The sequence below is a fragment of the Brienomyrus brachyistius genome, chromosome 21 (genome assembly GCF_023856365.1).
Source record: "Brienomyrus brachyistius isolate T26 chromosome 21, BBRACH_0.4, whole genome shotgun sequence".
NCBI classification, from domain to species: Eukaryota; Metazoa; Chordata; class Actinopteri; order Osteoglossiformes; family Mormyridae; genus Brienomyrus; species Brienomyrus brachyistius.
Window position 1 is genome coordinate 2,774,468 of NC_064553.1, and position 22,862 is coordinate 2,797,329.

The window sequence follows — 22,862 nt, forward strand, 5'->3', positions numbered from 1 at the left end:
AAAGGGCCGATTGTGTGGCTGATTGTGTAGAAAGACCATCCCTCATAGGCTGTCTGGGCTCAAAAAGAGCCCCTGTGCTATGAGGGGGGTGGGCAGGGGGGTGGGCAGGGGGGAGGGGCCCACAGAGACAGGCCTGCTTGTTGGGTGTAGGGATGCTCCACAATGGGACTCACAATAAACAGCAGATCTTTGGCCAGACAGATGTGCTAAACACAACAGGAGAGATAATATTTCCTTCAAAGGCGGAGAACACAGCTGTACATCTGACACATCGCAGTCTTATCCGGCCTCAGCACATCTACATGTCAATACTCTCCGGGGTCCTGAATGAGCAGACTGTATTCTGGAATATTCTCTGCCAGTCACCCCCCCCCCCACCCAAAACTGGATCCATGGTTCAAATCCCTGCTCACTTCCATTTGAGTAGTTCTATGTCTTTCCCTAATCACTGAAGTTCACCGGAAAAAAAAAAAATTCCCTTTCATAATAATTTATGAGGAAAACTGCGGAATCATCCTGGTCACAAGCATCGCTACCAAATCATGGTCTTATGAGAATGATTTCATGCAAGAATTATGAGCTTGATTGCCTCGAAATCGGACATTAAATTGTGCCCTCAGATGGTAGCTACGGTAACTTCCAATTGTTGACACGTTGCAATTAAATAAATGTTTTTAATTTGAAGAAAATCGGGATCAGCATACGGGCAAAAACAAAAGGACCAATATGAGATTCAAAATTGAGCTAAAAGACTCACAAAAAGGTTACAATGAAAAAAAGACATACAGCATATCTGGGAAGCGATCCAACCAATCAGAACAAAGGAAAACCTTTCGGATTTACATCTATGACAAAGAGCACCTCTGGTACGTTACCCATTACCAATGAACCACATTCCGTCTCTGCTATATGTTGAGCAAGGCAGTGCTCTGTACTGTAAATATTCCACTTATTTTATTAAATAAAAACACACAGAGAAAATTAAGCCTACAGACACCTATATATATTTATATATATTTATGCATTTATACGTCAATAACTGGACATGAGTTTGTGTGGATTATAAAGGTGACATACAACAGGAATGTAAAGCACACACAAAGCCTCCTGCACTATGTTCAGCACCTCGTTTCAGAACTTCATTCCCTGAGGTCAACAGCCAGGTAAACAATGGTGATATTGACAAGTATCCAGTGGTCACAAGTTTTTGTGAACACCAGTCCTGAAGATTACATGTGCTTATGACTGGAAAAAAAAATGCTTGCTTAATTGTGTGTAACAACTGCTGCGAATATGGACTCTGTGCTCTGGGCTAAGGTTCCGTGCCGAACTTCCCGTTGTGTGTGATGTGCGACATGTTAATTATAACTTTAGATGATATAGATGTTTTCTTCATAAACATTTCATTGACTTGCAGTGAACAACATCCAATATTTAGCTTCACATAGAGTCATCGGGGATATGGGCAGTTCCGTCAGAAGATATAGTTGCGTGCCGCTTGGCCAACATGATGGAGTTAAATATTATGAATGGGTGTGAGTTTCTGCCACGAATTCTGTAAACATGACGCAGGTCGAAGGCCATGATAGCATGTCATGGGTTCACGTCTTCTGTGTTCTGGCAGAACTCAGGCAGGGAAGAGCTGATTTCTGGGACGCACCGATGTCCTCTCATTGAGGTACATATCCTGATAGGACTTCAAAAGATCGCCCATTTTGTAGCCCTACACGACAAAGACAAACATGCGTGTGAGGTTATGACCTTCAAGGAGAAAGTACATGGAGTGCTGATGTCCATTACACACCAAAGCAGGGTATCTCCAACTACAGGAAGCTATACAGATGGGGAAGGTTCTAACAGGTTATGGTGTTTGACTGTAAAGTAAAAAATTTTAGATCCAAGCAGAACCCTGTTTTGTCATATTAACTAAAGTGTGCATTACTATACTGACAGTAAGATCAAAATATAGCACTTCAGCAGTGATACATTAGCAATAGAAGGTTTGCTAAGCCGATAATCACTGAAACGTGTGAGAACGGAGTGAGAAATCTCTCACCAGGAAGGTCTCGCAGAGGATCGTGCTGCTGTTCACCATGTTCCCAATGGTCATGTGGAAATACGTGCTACCGCTGAACCAGTTCGTGATGCGGTTAAAGGGGTGCGTAGCCAGTATGTCCTGGATTTTGCCAGCAGAGAGGAGACGAGGAAGGGAATGGAACAGGGACAGGGAACCAGTAAGTGAAATCACAATTCCAGAGGTGGAAAGTTCAGGTCCAGAAAGTAGAAATGCGGACCAATGTTTTGTTTCAACCAACCCAGCTGAGCATAAAGAGGAACAATCACAGAGTACTAGTTGGTTGAAAGAGAACTTTGGTCTGGATTGACACGTTCTGCACAATGCTTTGCAAATGATGTTAAATTTTACGCATTATGACACGTCTTACATGGGATTAACGACTGACCTGGGAAGAAACTAGGTATTAATAAATAACTATAGGTTTATTACTTTTTAATAAACCATAAGAAATCAACATAATAGAAGAACTACAAATGTAAAATGAGTGAGAACCGTTACCTTAGTTTTGGGGTCAATGAAATTCACTCCTTGTTTGCTGATTGCGATCATTATGATACTTGGTAAAGTGGCTTCAGATGTTTGCTGTAGAAACAACAAGTGTTTGACAATTATTGGTAATAATGCAATTTATGCTCCATATTTTAATGGAAACGTCACTCACCTTAACTTCGAAGAAAGCGCAACCAAATGTTTGCCATCGTGAGATGGCCTTCAGGAATGCCACCTTTGCGTCGTCCACGGTCAACCCAGCATGCTTGTTGTATGAAGAAATAATGTTCTGAAAACAGGGAGAAGATGTATATTTAAGTTGCACTTTTGTTCAAAGGCTGTTACATGTTTACACAGCTGGACAACTTCATGACCCTTCTGGGAGAAGTCAACAGCCAACAGCTCCACTCACTGGCTTGTACTTTACTGATACTCCCATTGAAATGCCCGATTTCAGAGCCTCTCCCTTCCATGGAGAGCCTACCTTCTTCCACTCCTCAGGAGACATGGTCCTCATCTGGTCTGCAGGCACAAGTTCCTTCAGCATCTTGGGAATCATGACGAACTGTGACCTGTCCGTGTCGACCTTTACTCTGAAGAGCAGCCCCGCCAGGTTGATCATGTCCTCCTTGGTGCACTTGTGGTATCCACGCAGATATTTGGGCAGCTCCTGGAAGTAAGAAAAGGCAAGGACCAAAGTCCGAACATAAACAGCCTCTCAAGCAACATTACATGATAAACACTATAGACAGTTTAGAACATCCACAGGAACATTCTAAATTCTAGTATCCATAGTCACTTATGTTTCATTCGATGAAGCCTTTGATCAAAGATGAACGTTTTTGGACATTTACATGCCAGGACATTTGATGAAACTCTTCAAGCAACTCCAAGTTGCAACAAGTCCATGAAGTCATTATCCTGGCGATTAAAATGGTTCATTAACCTGCTGTCTCAGTTACTAGCCACTAAATACAAAGCCGAACTTCACTGCATCCACTGGCAACGCCAGGGAGCCAAACATTTATAACATCATTTCATTTCCGCACATATTCCTGCCGTGAACCTCGCTCGAAGGCCTCACCGTACCTGCGGATAGTGGAAGGTGAGGTCGGCCCTCAAGTCTCTGCCAGGGATCACGTTAAACCACAGCTTCCTCATGAAGATAACGAGATACGGCATGCTCGCCGCCATTCCTGCAAATCGAGGTCAAGCCCCACTTATGACAGAACTGAGACTCCAGAAGTTGCATGTCAGTCACTAAGAGAGTGGCCACATTTATTTGGTTCCAGCTGGTAACTTGGGCGGCTCCCATTGGAAGCCATGCAGTGATTTGTGGGGCGGGGCAAACTCCGCCTATCCTTTCATCCCTTATTACCAAACACTTTCCCTGAAGCAGATACATAAACCAGTATGCAAAACGGTACTGTGATGAAAGCATCTCTTTGTGGGGCTTCCTTACCATCTTTGGCTCTTTTGGGCTTCTTCGTGTTGTCTGCTAACTGCCTTATGCTATCGAAGAAGTAGTCTGTATCATTCAGACTCAACACCTGAAAGGAGTGTGATGTCAAAAGCGGGATTACGATATTTCTGGCGGACTCAAATTACCGCTCCCAGTAACAGTGGGAAAATGGACAGCCGTTTTGAGAAATCAGGTCACTGGTTTCACTTATCCAGTACAGAGTCACAGGAAAGTCATTATGTCACGACATCCAAAGAAAATGACTTTAAATAAGTTAGCTGATATTGAGAGAAAGTCTGTACTGGGGACTAACCTTGTCTGCGGTCTTCACAAAGAGGCTGAAGCCATCAGGTGACAAAAGTAAGAGGTTATTAGCGATGTCCTTACATAGGTCATGGATCCGAGTGGTGGTCGTCACCTCAAAGATCTGGTGGAGGTGTGATCAATAAATGTCAGTGAAGATAAAACAGACGGGAGACAACTGCCTTGCAAAGCCCACAAGATGCCCCCTACCTCATCCATATCATTGGGAAAGTGGACCTTGTGGAAGAGCTGGGTGCTGTTCTGCTGGATGGCATCAACCTCCACTTGGTGGGGGGGCCGTTTGCGAGGCTCCATCCTGAATTATTTTACAACAACATGAGAACCAAAGAACTGCAGGCAACTGCCATTAGCTCCCGGAATGTCTGATTATAATGGAACATGTACTGAGGAATTGGCAAAGACTCCAGGGTTTCTCCACAGAGGACCTGTGAGAGCTTCCCGGGGCAAAAGTGAATTTGCTTTGCACAAAAGCTTCAACAGATTATAGTATAATTGCAGAGAGATGTTTCTCCAGCTGAAAGCACAAGTGCGTCTGCATTGTTGTGCATATGGCAGGACAGCATGGGACCTGCCCAACAATTCAAGGCTTAATAAAATAAGATGCCATTACAGAGCAAAGTGGCAGAGCATCAGTCTCTACGGCAGCGCACCAAAAGCCGGGGGTCCCCGACACCACAATGTGAGTCATACATAAGAGCCCAGCCCCACCCACCCATGTTAGCTCACCTCAGCATCCCCTTCAGCCTCTTTACACACTCGGAGGCCAGCGGCTCGTGTTTCCGAGACTCCAGGAAGCGCTGTGTGTGTCGGAACAGGGTCTGGCTGGGTGAGAAGAGACCACAGCACAGCCACAGGAGCTGCCAGCCGTTCTCCATGCTCTGCCTGGATGACACGGGACACAGGAGACATGCTAACACGCTAGTGTGATGCTTGGGCCCGGCCAGATGGGAATAAGACTGTGGATATTTATACTGCGGCCAAAACTTCTTGTTTGCCTGTTACCCAATCGTGTACAGGGGCGGGCCCATAGGGGCACTGGCCCCAGCTGAAAGCTGATTGGCTGCTGAGTGCTCCCTCCTTTGTCACTCAAAACACATCATTGGTTAATGAACAAGTTGGCCCCTCTGTATGAATTACAGCCCCCTTGTTCTCCCCTCCTTAAAAAAACCATAGAATCACTCCTGCCCTTTTACCTTCTCAGAACATTAATCCTCATCAGCAATGGATGATGTCAAACAGTGTCAAAATGACATCCATTTAAAATAGATGAGATTAACCGGCGTGGAACACAAACCGGTTAGTGTTGATGGTCATCTGCTTCATGATCTGGCAGTAGATCTCATCCCGCAGAATCTCGTACTGCATCGCAGGGCCAAAGATCTGGTCAGTCAGCTCCAGGGCACTACGCACCTGCTTTATGGGGTAATCGCCCATATATTTCAGGATAGGTACGGTGACAGTCAAGAAAAAATTTTTTATTTAAAATATGTATTTATATATATCAGTGTTTGCAACAATGCTTGCGGTTCCTAACACATGAAGGTCTGTGTAGGTTAAGTTTGCTCTGTATGCCAAAAATATATATATATTTTTAATTTAGATGGTGTTGAGATTATATATTTTAAAGAATCAAGCACTAACGGACACTTCGGTCCCATCCATTCTCGGAAGCAAGCAGCACGAAGGATATCAGTGAAGGAAAGGCAGGCTTGTTGGCTGAGCTCCGAGTTCCCCACCAGCTTCTTCAGCAGAGGTTGCCTCAGTGGTTCCCGTGAACAAGCCCACAGCTTCTCCTTGGCCACCCCTTTACCCACGGCCTTGCCCGGCTGCCTGAGGAACCCCAACAAGAAAAACAGGAAGGCATGTTCCAAATAGGTTCTTCCACAGAGGTCAAGTTCCTAAGACGATTCATTAAACATTGGTTCATGAGTACAAATACGTTCCAGTATTTCAGTCACATCATTGTGAGAAAACATTTCAGAGGCTGTAAGAAAGGAGTCTTTTGGGGGTGAGTTGGGAAAGAGCTTCGTCGATGAAGATTGCTCAGATTTCTGACGTTTTATTAGGTTATGCTGCCATTGAAAACTAAAGGAAAAACAAACACGTGAATTGCTGAGGACTGGAGTAATGTGATGCCAATGATTTGGCTCTTCATGCAAGCTGAATCTTCTACATCCACAGGATGCAAGTGGTCACACAATCATTGGCTGAGCACGAAGTCTATGAATACAATATATCGTATCCACCCGACTCACTGAGATCAGCTTGATCTGAATATAATTAAACACTTATGGGAGATTTCAGGATGCCTTAGATAGGATTTTCAACCACCATTGTCAAGACACCAAACTCTTCTCCAAGAAAAGAAGTGTTACATCCCTTCAGTAAAAATGCAAAAATCTGACGCCAATCTGGCAGGCTGTTCTGTGACATCGGGTTCCATTAGGCATCAACATCAGGTTGCAAAAGAGTAGACTTTGAGTGTCCTACCTAAAGTACTCAAAGGAGAATTCCTTAAGTGAGATTGGTGCCACTCTTTCCGTGTTGCCTTCTGTTGCCTGATTGACCTGGCTAATGGATTTCCTTTGCTCCGGGGACAAGTTCAGCAAGTTCTGGAATCATAGCCAAACAAGATCTATGACAATGTTCTTGTACCAATCTCACGTACGGTGATGAGCCAAAACATTATGACCATGACAGTGTGAAGCACATAATGTTCACAATCTTGTAAAAACAGTACATCTCAAGATTTAGGATACAGTACATGGTGAGCTAACATTCGGTACTCGCAGCCAACATTTTGAATGAAGGAGAAATGGGCAGGGATAATGATTGGCACGTTCCTGTATCATCAACCAGTTTGTTGACAGATCATCAGCATATAACACTTCTCATACCAGCAGCTCATTGGTCGGTTTGTTGAGGGTTGCTAAGACCAACACAGCATCCATGGAGACAGCACCAGTAAGGCTAGTTCGCTCATTTTTGCCTTTCATCCAGCCATGGTTAGGTGTATACTCTTCATCCTTGATAATAAAAAGGAGATCTCCCTTCCGAAAGCTGAGAAATGTAGGGTCATCTGGGCAAAGAGACGTTCCTTTCAGAAAGCTAACACAATGTAGCTCACGGAAGCCCCCAAACTCTCTGACCTGTGAGGAGCATGTTTATAAGAATGTTCCGCCCTCTTACCTTGCCTGTTGGAGTCCTGTAATGCAAGAGCGTACTGGGATCGCGCCTTTATTCCTTCCAGAAACATGTCTACGAGCCTCCACAGCTGCTCCAACTCTCCTGCAGAGTTGGAGCTCAGGGTGAACTCTCCCTTCAGTGTGATCAGAGTAACAAGTTGCAGGGTAGCTTGGCTGTCCCTGGGAAGAACAGAAAGCAGCACTTTACAAATGGAGATTCCACTTCGTATGGTGGTGGCCTGTGGCTCAGCAAGTTAGGACACTGAGCTGGTGATCAGAAGATTGCTGGTTTGGATACCAGAGTTGGCTGAGTGATTTTACCGGGGGGGTCCCGAGCAGGGCCATTGAACCATGCCCTTAACCCACAAGTGCTCCAGAGTCTGAGGGACCTCTTGGTTGTATGTTCCATTGGATAAAAGCATCTGTGAAATGTATACATGGTAGAATCTCCTTCATAATGTAGTAGATCTCTCACATACCTTATTGTGCTGACTCCAGTGACTTCTGGGTAAATGAATTCCAGGAGTGTTTCCTTTTCATTCATGAAAGTGATCCCAGAACAATTAACAGCAGCAACAAACTCATTTTGAGGCAAATCGGGACCTAGGAACACAACACTTGCTAGAATCAGTGACGTAAAAACTAGTAAACCACAGCGCGTACAGTGAACGGTTTCAGGATTACCACCGCGCTCCGGAAGCAAACTGCAATGCTGTCAACGATGGGAGGTTTATTCTCTACCTGAGATCTTTGTTACATTAAAAAACTTGGAGAAAAACTTGGACCACTTCTGGCGAGCATAATCAATCACTTCGGCTTTCACTAAGTCCACATTCTTCTTTGATTTTATGTAAGAACCCTGAAGGTCATAAGCAGACAGAAAATACACATTTCAAAGAAAACACTTTGGCAAGAACAAAAAGACGTGTAGCACAAGTTGATAGGTCCTGAAAAGTCCTTCTGAGTTATGCTCCAATGACGTCCCAACCCCATATTACCTGAAGATGAGCCATCTTAACCAGCTGTACCCACTTAGCTTCTGACTTAGTCTCTATCAGAATGCTGTTGATACATTCCTCCACCACTGTTTTTGCAGTATCATCACTGCAATCGGTTTCAAATCGCACATAGAAGTGCTTGGCTGCGAGCTGGACAAAATCATCCTCCTAAAGAAATAATAGGATGAATATGGGAAGCAATACTGTATGACAAAAATTGTAATAATGCGGCAGGACATTGTGTTCCCTCCGAGTCATGGTGTGTCGCCAAATCTCAGTCTGCACGGAAATTGCAGGTTAGTCAGAAGTCAAGAGCAGCCGTGAATGTAGCTTCCAGACTACAGGAAAAGACTCGGTATTACATGGCAGCCTGGGAGAACGGCTTCTCGAAAACCGACCTTCCGACAGATACAGAACACAGAGCCCAGGATTTGTGTGCATCTCAGGCTCACGCACCTTGTCAGACTGGTACTCTCCCAGCTTGAGCCCTCGGATGATCTGTTTATATATGAGGTCAGTGCTGACAGGGTCTTGCCCACAGTCGAGCCAGGGAGTGAAGAGCTCCTTCAGGAAGTAGAGGCGCCATGGGCAGCACTGATCCTGCTTACTTTTCTTCCTGGAATCCTGCTCGCAGAGTGAGATGGCGTCCAGGACGTGCTGCTTGCCGCATCCCAGTGACCACCTCTGAAAATTCCCAAACACCGTTGTAAAATGGCATCCATGATTGTTTTTTTTAGACTTGCAGATTTGCACTTCTGTGCTCCATAAAGAGCAAAGCAAGTTACCCATCAGTTAGCTGACTCCGACAGCTACCTCAAGCAGCCAATGAAACTAATTAGTTCGTCTCCTGGTCACATGCAGTAAAAGGTACGTTCAAGTTTCAAACACTTATGAGGCCTTAGGATTCATTCCAGCAGCTTCTCCAGCTAAACCACTCTGGAGTTCCTAGTGTCACTGGCTTTCTGGACAGACTCCTTTACCTTTTCATGCAGGCCGACATAAAGCGAAAATCCAAAGGTGTCCTTGAGTTTGACTTTCTGTGCAATAAATTCACAGACTTCTGCAGAATTGGTGGCTGAGTCTATGGTTAACTTGATATTTTGTCCATCCATTAAGATCACAGACACAGTCATTGGCTTCTGGGTCTCTGCGGCCTATAATCAGAGCAGGTAACTCCTGTTAAGTGAGATTGCTTGTACAGTGACCAAGACCTTAATGATCAGACGTGTGTTAGAGAATAATGGTCCTAGTCCTTTGCAGTGGACTTTTTTACCTGTAGTTCAATCCAGGAAGGAGGTTCACTACGCGATCCATTGGCTATAGTTCTTTGCAATTTCTCAGAACAGTACTGGGCAAAGTTGGCAGGGCCAGATCTGATGAAGTTTTGTAGATACTATGGGATGATGAAAGAAAATAGAAACGAGAACTTTCATACCAGAACATTCTCCCAACAGAAGCATGAAGGCCAAAACGGGACAGCTAACCTTATGGAAAAGCTCAGTGGGGGCGAAGATTCCCAAACAGATGGACATAAGAATCCAGCCCCTTCGCCTGCTTTTCTCATCCTTATTCCCAACCAACTGTTTACAAATCTGGCAGTAGATCTCATCCCTGGAACATCCATGCAGAGAAATTGCAGATGAAAAGGTCAGACGATTTTTTAAAATCAATTTTATCATTCCCCTTTCTCAAAAGTGATATCTTGCTACCTGATGTCTTGTCTGACCATAGCATATTCCACAATGACGTGAAGCTTTTCTAAGGATGACATTGGTCGATGCAGTGAGGGTCCTTCCCCAACCAGGATGTCATCTTCCTCCTTGACAGTTTCGGCTGTTGACTGCAATGGTAAGATACAGTAGAGCTTCACAGACCTCCCCCTAGCTGGAAGGCACTGGCTTCAAGCACCATGGGGCTGATGAAATCAGGTTTGGGCCCCATCATAGATTGCAATCCCTAAACCTACCTCCTCTGGAATCGTTGAAGGTCTGCGGTTCCGTGTCCCTACCTTCTTTTTTCCTCTCAGTAGTTTCTATGAAGAAGAAGTTCGTACACAGATGAAGATGATACTAAAGGGAAAGGTTTCCTTGGTGCCTTCAGAGACTGCTAACCAAGACAGTTTACAACTTAGCCAGATGAACGCGGGTCCAAAGCCTATGGGCGCAAGGCAGGGAACATCCCAGGATGGAACGCCAACCCACCGCAGGGCACACTCACACGCACCATTCACCACAACAACACGTGGAGAACACGCAAACTCCACACACATGGAACCAAGGCAGAGACTCAAATCTCAGTCCCAGAGGTGTGAGCAGGAGTGCTAACCTCCGCACTGTGGCGAGAGGAGAAAGGACAGGAGGCAGTGTCTTAGCCATTGAAGGACCTGAACTGATTAATATTCTAAAAAAAAAATGCAAAAAGCAATATCCGATTGCGGCTAAGACACACGCAGCCTACCCAAAACAAACATTCAAAATAAAAGCACATCAGCTCTGAGAATTCCAACGGAACTGAGAACCAGCTACAGCACCGCCGTGCTGCCCCTATATAAACTATACATGTGATAAATATGAAAAGAGGCACTATGACAGAAGACTGAAATAAGACTATTCACTGAGAACTGAACATACCTGATCAAGGCCGACTAAGTTGCTAAGGCGACGACCTTGCCTCTGGCCCAGGTTCTGAAGGATTGATTGATCTCCCGCAGAGGAGACGCTCTCCTGGGCTTGCTTGGGCTCAGGGATATCGCCCATGAACCTCAGGATAATCCACCACACAGACAGGCAAGCCTGGACAGAACAGCTACACTTAGCATGAAACTGCCTATGCAGTGTCAATGGCAAAGATGCTAGTAAACGCTAACGCTAATGCAATTGTAGTAAATCACTGCTGTTCAGTCCATTTCACCATCTTATATTTTTTTACTCTGCTCTGGTGACTGGCGAAAGTCAAGCACTGCTTCCTCGGAACCAAGGCGCATTAAAGCTAAGCTAATATTAGCCGAAAGCAGAACGAAGGTGGTACCAGAGTGTCTCTCTCGTCCTCATGGAACAGCAGTGTGCTGCGCAGCCGCTGCTTGATGTGGGTGTGTGTGGCCGAACCCTGGAAGTACATAGATGCAAACTTGGCGAAGGAGTACTCATCCTCGACGTCATCCACGTCATTAACCTCCTCTTTTGGGGTTTCTGCCCCTATTGGGGTTTCTGCCCCTTTTGGGGGGTCATTGGGTTCCACTTCTTCCGGCTCGGTCTGATTGCCCTCCAGGTCCTAAAGACAGAGATGCTTCAGTGATACTGCAGGTTGAACACCCTGAAAATGGCAGCCAAAGTGATCTTTTGACGGATCTGGCGGTCTGACCTCAAAGCCCTCTGGAGCCGGTCCCTCCTGCCCGCCAACTGCAGTCGGCAGGAAGTCAAATATGCTGTCCACCATCTTCTCGTCACTGACAGTTTTAGACTTCTCCCCCTGCTTCTCTTCAAGCACCTTCTCTAACCGTTGTTGGAGCTGCCGGGCAGTGTGCTCTCGGGCTAGACGCTCCTCAGCTAGGCGTTGCTCAGCTGAATGTTCATCGGTTAGATGCTCCTCAGCTAGACGTTCCTCAACTAGATGTTCCTCAGTTAGATGCTCTCCAGCTAGAGGTTCCTCAACTGTGAGGCAGGCCTGCCACAGAGAGTCAGCATGTTAACACCAGAGGTGATCAAAGAACCATGGAGCACAGTTGTATCTGACATGGAAAGGCATCTAGCTGAAAGGTCCGAGTCTGGGCTCCTGAAGAACACGGCTGCATTGGGCAAACAAAAGGGCCTACAGGAACTCACGTCATTCTTCATCTTTTTGACAGCCTTCCTCGCCAGCATCCCCCTAGCTTGGGCCTGCAGGATGAGCACAGCCTTCTTCTTGTGCTTCCACTGCCTCCGCGTGATGCATCCGCGGGCCTGGCTCTGTAGCAGGATGGCAGCTTCCCGCTTCCCCTTGTGGGCCTGCTGAAGCTGTCGAGCACGGACCTTGGCTTGCAGGCGGACGATGCCCAGCTGGAGCTGAGAGAGGCAGTCAAGCCCTTCCTTAACAAATGGCTCTTGTGCGACGTGAAACAAACCCGGAATACATTCATTTCCAGTTTATAGAAGCAGCACGTAAGGATCCTTAGCCTGTATTTAGTTGGGACTGTTTTTCCTCAAAGCATGTGCACCGAACTATATAAGGATTCAGGAGTTTCTGCATTAAACATAAAAACAGAGGGTGAGAGCAGGGAGGCCAAAAGCCAGCAGTAGAGCCCGAGTCCAAACGCAAGAACATCCTGTCATCCTGGGCTTCACCTTTGCAGCAATAATCACTAGTCTGGGCTCCACTGCTTAACTAAAAAATAACCCATAATTAAGTGTGCTTTCCCTCTCTGGGCCACTGGGCACCGATGGTTAATGCTGTGAAACGTAAACTGACTTTCCCAGATTTATTTAATGTTTAAGAAAAATTGCCCACATGCTAAAAATACACACTGAGGGGTCACAACATAAGGACTAAAGCATCGCAAACCCTCCCAATCATAGGTTATATATGGGCTAGATCCCACAGTGCTGAGGTAACAGCATGTGTGCTAAACTGCCACGCCCCCTACAGGTACCGCACGGCGGCGCGCCTTTTCCCAGTGCGGCGGCCGTCCCTTTAAGAAATGCTCACTGCTCTGATCTGTTTCCTTGCACGGGATCCTCTCCAGTGTTTCTGCAGGACCAGAGCAGCTCTCCTCTGGTCGATGAACTGCTTCCTGTGAGTGACACGGCGGTACGTAATCATCAGGCGTGGTGATAATCAACATAATCAATATTAGCAGTAACGTGTTACTGTACTTCCACTATTTTTGCCGGTAATGAGTGTAACTACACAGCAGCACTAAAATAATATAATGACCCAGACGGCACACATGTATTGGCACAATGTCTACGATGCTTGAAAATGCATCAGCGAAGCATCTCTATGTCGCAAAGACATCGCTACTGAATGGTGATTTAACATTCCCCTGATGTCCGTGTGGTGTATTTCACCAGCAGCACACTGTTAATGAGATCATTACGGACTCGCTGAAACACAGATGCACACTAGTGTATGTAATTATGTATATATTGTTAACAGGCTTAAATGGAACATGATCATTTAATAATGTTGCAATATTAAACCAGCCTCCTGGAGACGTAAGTGTTTGTCTGGGTTTGCAGGCATCAATGAGAGAACTGAAGTAACACAAGAGCTACTTTCCCGAGAACCTAATCATTTTATATGCAGTTAATTAATTACATTTGAATGCAGCAAGTAGTGGGGGTGGCATGGTGGTGCAGTGGTTAGCACTGTTGCCTCATACCTCTGGGACCCGGGTTCGAGTCTCCGACTGGGTCACATGTGTGCGGAGTTTGCATGTTCTCCCCATGTCATCGTGGGGTTTCCTCCAGGTACTCCGGTTTCCCCCCACAGTCCAAAAACATGCTGAGGCTAATTGGAGTTGCTAAAATTGCCCGTAGGTGTGCATGTGTGGGTGAATGGTGGGTGAGTGTGTCCTGTGATGGGCTGGTAATGCTGCACTTTATATTCAGTGTTTGTAACCATTTCTGTGTACTTTTGAAACGTTCAAATTTTTGAGAAAGCCAGGTCAAACAGCCCCTGGATGAAGGAGGTTAGGGATCTGGCTCAGGACCCCAACAGCGAAATCTCTTTGCCAAGGATTTGGACCGTTAACCTTCCACTCACGAGAACATCTTTACCCACTGAGCCACAACCTTGCAGAGAGCTTTTCTCACTCGCCTGTATTCTACCACGTATTAAGTGACGTCACAGATCAAAGTGTCAAAGTGATTTCATGAAGTGATTCGATTTGATTCTGGCCGCCATGCTGTGAGGACGACGTCCACCTGCATTTGTAGACCTGCAGTGCTCGTAGTATAAGGACAGCCTTCCTTCTCATCTCGCTGTCTCTCTCTCTCTCCAGTGTTATGTCATGGAAATCCTGGTGGGGTAAAATTTTAAGGAGAAATGAGTCTTTTACCTCCAGAGAATCAAACTGAACCGCAGGATCCTGTCGGACATGAGCGCCTTTAATGCGACGCGTGTCTGACGGCGGCGTCGAAGCCCACACAACCTTAAGGAAGATCTTCTTCTTTCCGATTTTCCAGTCTCCATTTTCCCCGATGTAGGCCTTGCAGATGCAGTCGCAGCACTTCTGCGCAGGTTCCTGTTAGCGCAGATGCAGGCAAGACGGTTCATTGTGTTGATTTACACACTGTCTATTATTATTACTATGCTGCGTATTTCATTTGCTTTGCAGTCCGCCACGTGGTTGTGGGTCACATGCTCGGCCTCGGGATCCCTCTTACGGTTTTGGGGTCGCAGATGGAGCTCCGCAGTAGCACTCGGTACCGCTGCAGGAATTCCTGAAACGTGTGCCGAATGGGATAGCCCATTTTCCGGATCTTGATCGTCTCGATCATTCCAGAGTATCTCAGCTGACGAATGCAAAGTTCTCTGTCGAAAATCTGAAAGGGGTATAAGGACAAAGTTTACTGACAAAAAAAGCGAACCTTTCATTACTTACTTAATATTTTAATGACACGGTTTGTTCCCAGTCTGAATGTTTTAACGGCATGAGAGGCCTAATCTCCATCTGACAGAGGCGTTGTTTAATATTTCTGACAAAGGGCCACACAGTTCCCTCCAGTAAACCTAAAGTGTGCCCACATGAGAGAGCGCAGTGATGCGGGGAGACAGCGGTCAGCACGTGCAGGTGGCCGCATGACGAACTCACAGCTCAGACGAGGACATCTGGCTGAAAGACTGAACAGCGCCCTCTAAAGGCAGCTATCGAAATGCAGACAGGGAAGTTTCTTTAACCCATAAAGTGAATGCAGGTAACTCGACTAAAACGACCCCAGCTTTCCAAGCAGGCTGTACTAACATTAGCTCATGACTAGAGGCACATGGCTACAGACATGTATAGACACATGCACCTTCCTGACATCAAGTGACCTTCCAAAGGAACAGGAAACATTACATGCAGGTGTGAAGTGCACTGCTAGGAAAGTGAGTATCAGGCTCCTAGACCCAGGACTGAAGTCCCGTAAAGCAAGGAAGAAGCCCTTCATTAATGAGAAACTGTGAAGAACCAGGCTGCAGTTTGCAAAAAAAAAAAAAAAAAATATATATATATATATATAAACAAGAAATTGTGCTGTGTGGCTGCATGCTGACGTCACCACTGGGCCTTTCACCCAGTATTTTGGATGAAATGTTTGCTAAATAATTAAAATGTAAACATGGGATGTTTGTAAAAGAGTTCTCTGCAACCGAGCGATCATCACCTCGGGCTTCTTGTAGACGTTTGGTTTGAAACAGCGTATGAAGTGTGGTTGGCACGTGGCCAGGGTCTTCATCAGGGAGTCCAGGGACTGCCGGAACTGGCCGCTCAGCGTGGACACCTGTCTCCTGGTGTCCCCCTTCTCCTGTCGGCACGCAGTTTGCAGCAGTGACACCAGTTACGATATCAAAGACGCCTCATTTCCGCCAGCAATATCCTGACTTGTGGAAGCCATTTTTGAGACTCACTCATGTGTGGGACCGTGCTGTACTTCTGTAATTCTGATTTTAAGCCTATATTTACCTTCATGCACAAGTATATTAAAAAATATATTGCCATTTGAGCCCATTAGGGACAGCAGTCATCACCATGACAAATTCTGAGGAACTGTGATTTTTACCACAAACACCGTTTTCCAAAACCAGCCTACAAAGTGTTTATTTTCTCTGCCACAGACAGACGAGCCTCGTCCACACAGGTTGATGATCCCTAGTTATGGATCCTCGTCCATAATATCTGAATAAAATGAACGATTAGGAAGCAAAAGGAACAATGGCTGCTGTTTACTATCTGTTGTGAAGAAGTGCGGATACTGTGTGCTTGTTCTGTTGGTTTATGAGCGTATATTTGTGCTCTGCCAGAAGAGGGCATCCTGCCGGAAGCTGAGGAGAAGAGGGCAGTTCACAGCAATTCACTGGAAATGATGACAGCAGTAACTTACCCGCAGTGTGTTTTTAGGTGTTATTACAATCTTGTTATTGGTCCTGGCTGCCGGTGCGGAGGAGCTGAGCTCCGCGTGGAAGATCTGCCTCAGGAACTTGTTGGTTGATCTGTGTATGAGCTTGATGAGGTCCAAGCTCACGGAGTCTCGGTTCTTCTCCAGGAAGCCTGGACGTGGAACCAGAGAACCGGATAAATGCGATGAAATGGGCCTTACGCTGACCCTCACATCTCCAGCCGACAGACTCGCCTCTCGGATGGATCATCGTATCTGGATCATTGAGGTCACTTGACAGACAGCAGCCTCAGGCTTGGGTGGCCCGTTGTAGCAGGGAGGCCCCAAAGCAGAAAATCAGTCATGTTTCCCATTTTTCACACCTACCTTTGGCGTTGTAGGTGACATCCCCAGCAAAATGCTGGATCCCGAAATGCATGTCATGGCTGCTCTTGGGAGAGATGAAGAGGCTGTTTTTGCCGTGAATCTGGACCATCTTGTTCAACATAGTGGCATCGGTGCCCTGAGCCAAAAACAAAGACCCTCAAGCGGGAGAAGACCCTCAAGTGGGAGAAGACCCTCAAGTGGGAGGTTGGGTGTGACGAGGGAAGCTGAGGCAGGAAATACTGAGCAGATAATGTCTATGATTAAAGTAACACGCCGTTTAGGATTTGCTTTGTAACAAAGCGAAGCGAGTGCAAGGAAAATGAGATCGAAAACCATCACTGGAAAATTGGTACAAAACGGTCGGTTGGAATTATTTGATCCCTGGAGGGAAATCCAGGGGAGTTGGACCCCAGTCTTGTAAGTGACAGATAGGGACACTAACCCCTACACTAACAAGAGTTATATACAGCAATGCTAAGCATGACAAACAATAAGCATCACTTACATCCCTCCATTGTTAAACGTGGTATGAGCACTGACTGGTTTTGCTTTATTGGATGCAGTGAGGCAGGGGCAGGCCGGATCACCTTGGGAAAGTGGCTCTCCTCGTCGACGAGGGCCAGCACGTTGAGCGGGGCGCCCACCAGCAGGTCCAGCGTGCGCTGGTTGTCGCAGAAGGCCACATGCGACCAGGAGATGCTCTCGCTGGTGTACTCAGCCTGCTCCAGCTTAAAGACGTGCTTCACAAAGAACTGCTGCAGCTGCTCGTTGGCAAAGTTGATGCACAGCTGCTCAAAACTGCAGTGCACAAAAAAAAATAAACAGACAGGGCCCCCGAAATGGATCCCTTCAGTACCGGGGAGGCAGACACAGAATAAGCGAGACCAATGAGCCAGTCACCCAATGACTGCTCTGTTTAAGCAATAATTAAGCTGTTTGTCCTTTGAGATTAGACTTTTATGGAGTTTATTAGTAATGGCGGCTGAATCATAAATCACGGTATTGTTGCATTGTCATCATTGTTCTGGTTATGCATTCATTCATCCTACCCATCCAATATCAGTATGATGTACAGAGGAACCAGGGAACTTTCTACTATTTTGGAAGCTTCACAATGTATGAATTCCTTGGAACAAAAAAGGAATAACTGAGAAGTGTTAACAGTCGTGTTTTGGTTGTCAACCATCTCTGAAGTACAGGTAGACTTTGACTTGTATCACCAGGCAATCCACACGTGCAGAGATTAATTGTGAAGCATGTTCACCACAACCTGTACCTGAACCAGAAAGGCTCAATGGCTTGGAATTTTGTCTAGTATTCTGTCTGCACCGAATACCAGTTAATAACAGCGCACCAACCTGTTGGCATCGAAATTCTCAAAGCCAAAGATGTCCAGCAGCCCGATGGAGAGACGGAGGTGCGAGGCGTCGGGGGGGGGCTTGTAGATGGCAGTGTTGATTTTCTCCACAATCCACACGAACATTCTGCCGTATATGGCCTGAATATGTGAACAAACACACAGCCGGGCAGAGCTGTAAGGAAGCAGGTGAACCTCCCAGTGGTCTCACCCTGATGTCTGCACCGTCAGACCGTTCCCTGCCTTATACCCAGTGGTCTCACCCTGATGTCTGCACCGTCAGACCGTTCCCTGCATTACACCCAGTGGTCTCACCCTGATGTCTGCACCGTCAGACCGTTCCCTGCATTACACCCAGTGGTCTCACCCTGATGTCTGCATCGTCAGACCATTCCCTGCATTACACCAGCCCACGCTGCTGGTTTAATAATCTTTCAGACTGGACATAGTAATGACTTCCTTCTAGTAATATGTTTTTGGTTCCGTTTTCCACATTGCTGACCGCACCACCTTCCGGTCTTTTCACCAGAAAACTTGGCAAGCAGCTGAGATGTGATGTGATGTGATGTGATGTGATGTGATGACCGCCTAACAAGCTCTGATTCGGTTTGACCGCTGGACGGACCTTGGCAAAGGCGTCTCTGCCGTCTGTGGCCTGGTCCTGGCTGAGTGGCCTGGAGACGCGTTCCCTGTTGGTCATGAAGGACCGATGTGTCAAGCTGGTCTCAAGGCTCTTGCTGTCCACCTGGGAAAATCACATAAGCTCGATTAGCCTAGAACATAGGCGGGGGGGGGGGGCGCTTTCAGCTCAGGTTGCTGAAAGTGAAAACGACCTATAGACTTTACTGAAGTTCTCTTGTACCATTGGTAGTTATCGACAGCTAACAGTGTTACACTTTATAGAGACACACAATCAGAGCCACTGCGAGATTGGTAACATAACGCTGTTTGTCACTGATGAAACAAACAAGCGGAGGCGCTGAAGAGCCCGAGTACCCCTGATCCCAGAGCTACAGATCTAGAACCTAGATCCTATCCAGAATGGAACTGGAGAACAGCATACAAAGGGTGTGGTGCGGTACAGATTCACTGCAGAATATTATACCTCCAGTAGCTTAGACGTCATGGTGACATGATGTGAAGCCTGAATATCGCAGCCCTCCATGTTATTTGAGACAGTACCTAAAAAAAAAAAATGAAGTTCACACCTTCATTCGTTTGATCTTCAGAAGGTATTTTTTCCAATTCTGTCCTCTGTGGGACTTTTCCTATTCCAGTTTTTTTACAACTTCGAGGGACATTTCTGGACTTCTGAGCTTCCCCAAGTCATCACCTTGGAAGCTGACATTGCCCAGGTGCAGCAGAGCGGCCAGCAGCTTGAAGATCTCCCACGACTCCATCTCCTTCAACATCAGGATCTTCATGGCCGAGCGTATGCGGCTGTAGTCCGCCGAGTCGTCCCGGCCTTCACAGCTGGTGCAGTTCCCCTGCGAGAGGCAACCCTGAGAATCAAGCTGAGGAAATCATCGACACGGCCGGCTAATCGCCGGGTCACGTTTGCGGTGCCTGCGGTGTTGCCTGATGTTACCATGGTCAGGTACTTGTAATCTGCAGCATTTCCTAAAGACAGAATCTTCTTCTGTTCTGCTGGCATCCCCAGTAACATGCAGTAGAAGATGTGATAGTTCCGTTCCTCAGGTGCCTGCAACAAACAGAGAATTTGAGCACTATCTCTTTAAGAAACCCTCCATCCAATGGCCTTCTAGCTGCTTATTTGGGGGCAAGGAGACCTAGTGTCTGTCCCAGGCAGCATATGGCTGATATAATTACATATACAATCCATCCATCCATCCATCCATTTTTATATGTGTTTGTCCTATGCAGGGTTGTAGGGGCCTGGAGCCTATCTCCATAGCTACAAATGCAAGGCAGGGAACGACCCATGGTGGGGTGCCGATCGCAAGTCTATAATCTATATTATGGTCCCCCAATTCCGGTCCTGGAGGGCCGGTCCGCAACACAGTTTACAGATTTCCCTGCTGCAACACACCTACTACCCCTGGCAGTCAGCTGATTAAGATGAGTTTGGGCAGTGAAATATGCAAACTGTGTTGCAGACTAGCCCTCTAGGACCGGAACTGGGGAACCCTGAACTACATAATTACATAAAAACATGCAACGAAGTAAACTATAAGGCCAACAGGTACTCCTGAACAAAATAACAATGACAATAAGAGCATTGTAACAATTAGAAATATATATCCTTTATTTTTAGAGAAAGGCCTTTTCTGCAGGAAGAGCAGACCTGAAATTAGCCACACCCCTTTTCCCAGAGGGCCCGGTGCGAGTTGTGCTCCCCCTGGTGGTCATGGCCTACCTGGTGGCATACGCGGCACTTCTCCAGCAGATACTGGTCCACCCGAGCACCTTCGATGACTCCGGCCACGTCGAAGTTTATGTCGATGTACTTCCCAAAGCGGCTGGAGTTGTCATTGCGGATGGTTTTTGCGTTGCCGAAGGCTGTGGGAGAACGGGCATCGGCCGGGTCAGGGGGGGCCAGGGACATGCGGCGAGCCGGGGGCTAACGTCAGGCGGCGCCACGTTACCCTCCAAGATGGGGTTGGCCTCCAGGACCTGCTGCTCGATCCAGGAGTGCTGGCCGCTGACGGCAGCTAGGAACTGCAGGATCAGCTTGGTGCTCTCGGTCTTTCCCGCTCCGGACTCCCCACTAGCATATGGAGAACATCTCTGTGAACAGCGCTCACTCAGCCAAAATTAGCATATTTTTACTTTCACCACTCGAGGAAAAAGAAACTGAATATTTAAAAAAAACTGCTTTTTTTTATTTTTCCAAGATATAAGGCCTGTAAGACGAAGCTACATTTCCTGCTTAGCGGGATCCATTTATCGGGTTTAAGGTAGTCTGGGCTAAATGTAAGTGAACGACAATAAAGTCCATTTAAACTGAGGCACCTTAAATCCAACAAGTTATCCTGCTAAGTTAGAAATCTGATTTTCTAACAGAAACATTGGATCTTTCGGCAAGCTGTCAGACGTCCACTTCTGTGTCCTGCAGCTTCAACACATCTATGTTTACAGATCTATATCCACTTCTGTGTCCTGCAGCTTCAACACATCTATGTTTACAGATCTATATCCACTTCTGTGTCCTGCTGCTTCAACAAGTCTATGTATACAGATCTATATCCACTTCAGTGTCCTGCAGCTTCAACACATCTATGTTTACAGATCTACATCCACTTCTGTGTCCTGCAGCTTCAAAACATCTATGTTTACTGATCTACATCCACTTCTGTGTCCTGCAGCTTCAACAAGTCTATGTATACAGATCTATATCCACTTCAGTGTCCTGCAGCTTCAACACATCTATGTTTACAGATCTACATCCACTTCTGTGTCCTGCAGCTTCAAAACACCTATGTTTACTGATCTACATCCACTTCTGTGTCCTGCAGCTTCACAAGCGGTCTGCTTCTCTGCAGCGTGTCGCCCAGCGGGTCACCGTCAGCGGTGAAGCTGGACACTGGCGTTGGGCCCGCGTACCTGATGACGCAGCACTGGTCGCGCTTGTGCCTCTGCATGTCGCGGTAACAGCTGTCAGCGATGGCGAAGACGTGGGGGGGCAGCTCGCCCAGCTGGGCGCCGTGGTAGAGCCGCACGTGCTCGGCCGTGTAGATGGGCAGCACCTGGTACGGGTTCACTGCCACCAGGATGGAGCCCGTGTACGTCTGGGAGGAAGGAAAGAGCGGATCGGGTTACAGGGACCCCAACCAGGGCCTTGAGGGAGCTTAAAGTTCAATCAAAAGTTGGGTCGTCTGACATTAAGTCTGATGGTAGCTAAATCACCCTTAACTACAATCACGTCACTCCATCCACAGCCTGTCTGACTGTCTAAAAATGTAGCTATTCGCAGCCGAAGAAGCCGTTTGGGTCCAAATGGACCTACATAGATGACGCCCTGTCTGTGGCGCATGAGAAGGTTCCGGAGCAGGCCGGCCTCATTCAGGTCCCCCAGCCGGATCATGTCGTCCACGCCTTCCACAGAAGTCGGGTGCATGGCCCGCAGCGAGGACTCATTCTTCTTGGAGAGCTTGTGTACCTGGAGAGACGTCGAGGAGGAGAGGCAGTCACGACACCGCCAGGCCCCTCCTTTGCGGAATGGGGTGCCCTGTTCCGCCTCGGCCCGTACCTTTCCTTCATCGTCGGTCAGCTGCCGCTGCCCGGTGTCCGACAGCTCGAGTCGAGCTCCGATCGGAACGCCGATGCTGGATTCCAGCCAGACGAAATCGCCCTGCGAGGCATCCCACGGCGTCACTTACGTACCGACACACGTCCCAGACACACTGGCCCATGCCAGCTAACAGCTCAAGGCTAGCTAAAGCTAAAGATAGCATTTTGAAGGATTTGCACAAACCATCTTTAAAATCCATCTTACCTGCCGGAACACAACCATATCTGATGCCTCAGCAGCAGCCTGCATTACCAGGAAGAAGGAGGGTTTAAGATAC

General features: G+C 47.0%; 1 protein-coding gene across 1 annotated transcript; it reads right to left on the reverse strand.

Moving 5' to 3' along the window:
- Positions 1-986: 986 nt before the first annotated feature.
- LOC125717078 (unconventional myosin-VIIa-like) lies at positions 987-22,824 on the reverse strand. The gene is made up of 47 exons (XM_048990037.1): positions 22,790-22,824; positions 22,544-22,645; positions 22,301-22,453; positions 21,898-22,082; positions 20,940-21,061; positions 20,711-20,853; positions 19,922-20,035; positions 19,667-19,820; positions 19,439-19,515; positions 18,959-19,078; positions 18,335-18,474; positions 17,564-17,774; positions 16,977-17,112; positions 16,596-16,762; positions 15,879-16,019; positions 14,898-15,056; positions 14,663-14,755; positions 14,436-14,530; positions 13,216-13,300; positions 12,357-12,575; positions 11,896-12,198; positions 11,563-11,805; positions 11,166-11,327; positions 10,502-10,567; positions 10,245-10,375; positions 10,020-10,146; positions 9,809-9,928; positions 9,516-9,689; positions 8,992-9,219; positions 8,536-8,703; positions 8,279-8,396; positions 8,017-8,140; positions 7,542-7,717; positions 7,250-7,431; positions 6,843-6,964; positions 6,043-6,182; positions 5,647-5,800; positions 5,079-5,234; positions 4,542-4,647; positions 4,342-4,455; positions 4,029-4,116; positions 3,656-3,762; positions 3,051-3,236; positions 2,739-2,855; positions 2,576-2,659; positions 2,057-2,176; positions 987-1,723 (listed from the first exon to the last, which is right to left on the reverse strand). Exons 1-47 carry the CDS (start codon positions 22,805-22,807, stop codon positions 1,628-1,630), a joined length of 6,546 nt encoding a protein of 2,181 aa, XP_048845994.1. The 5' UTR covers positions 22,808-22,824; the 3' UTR covers positions 987-1,627.
- Positions 22,825-22,862: the final 38 nt, after the last annotated feature.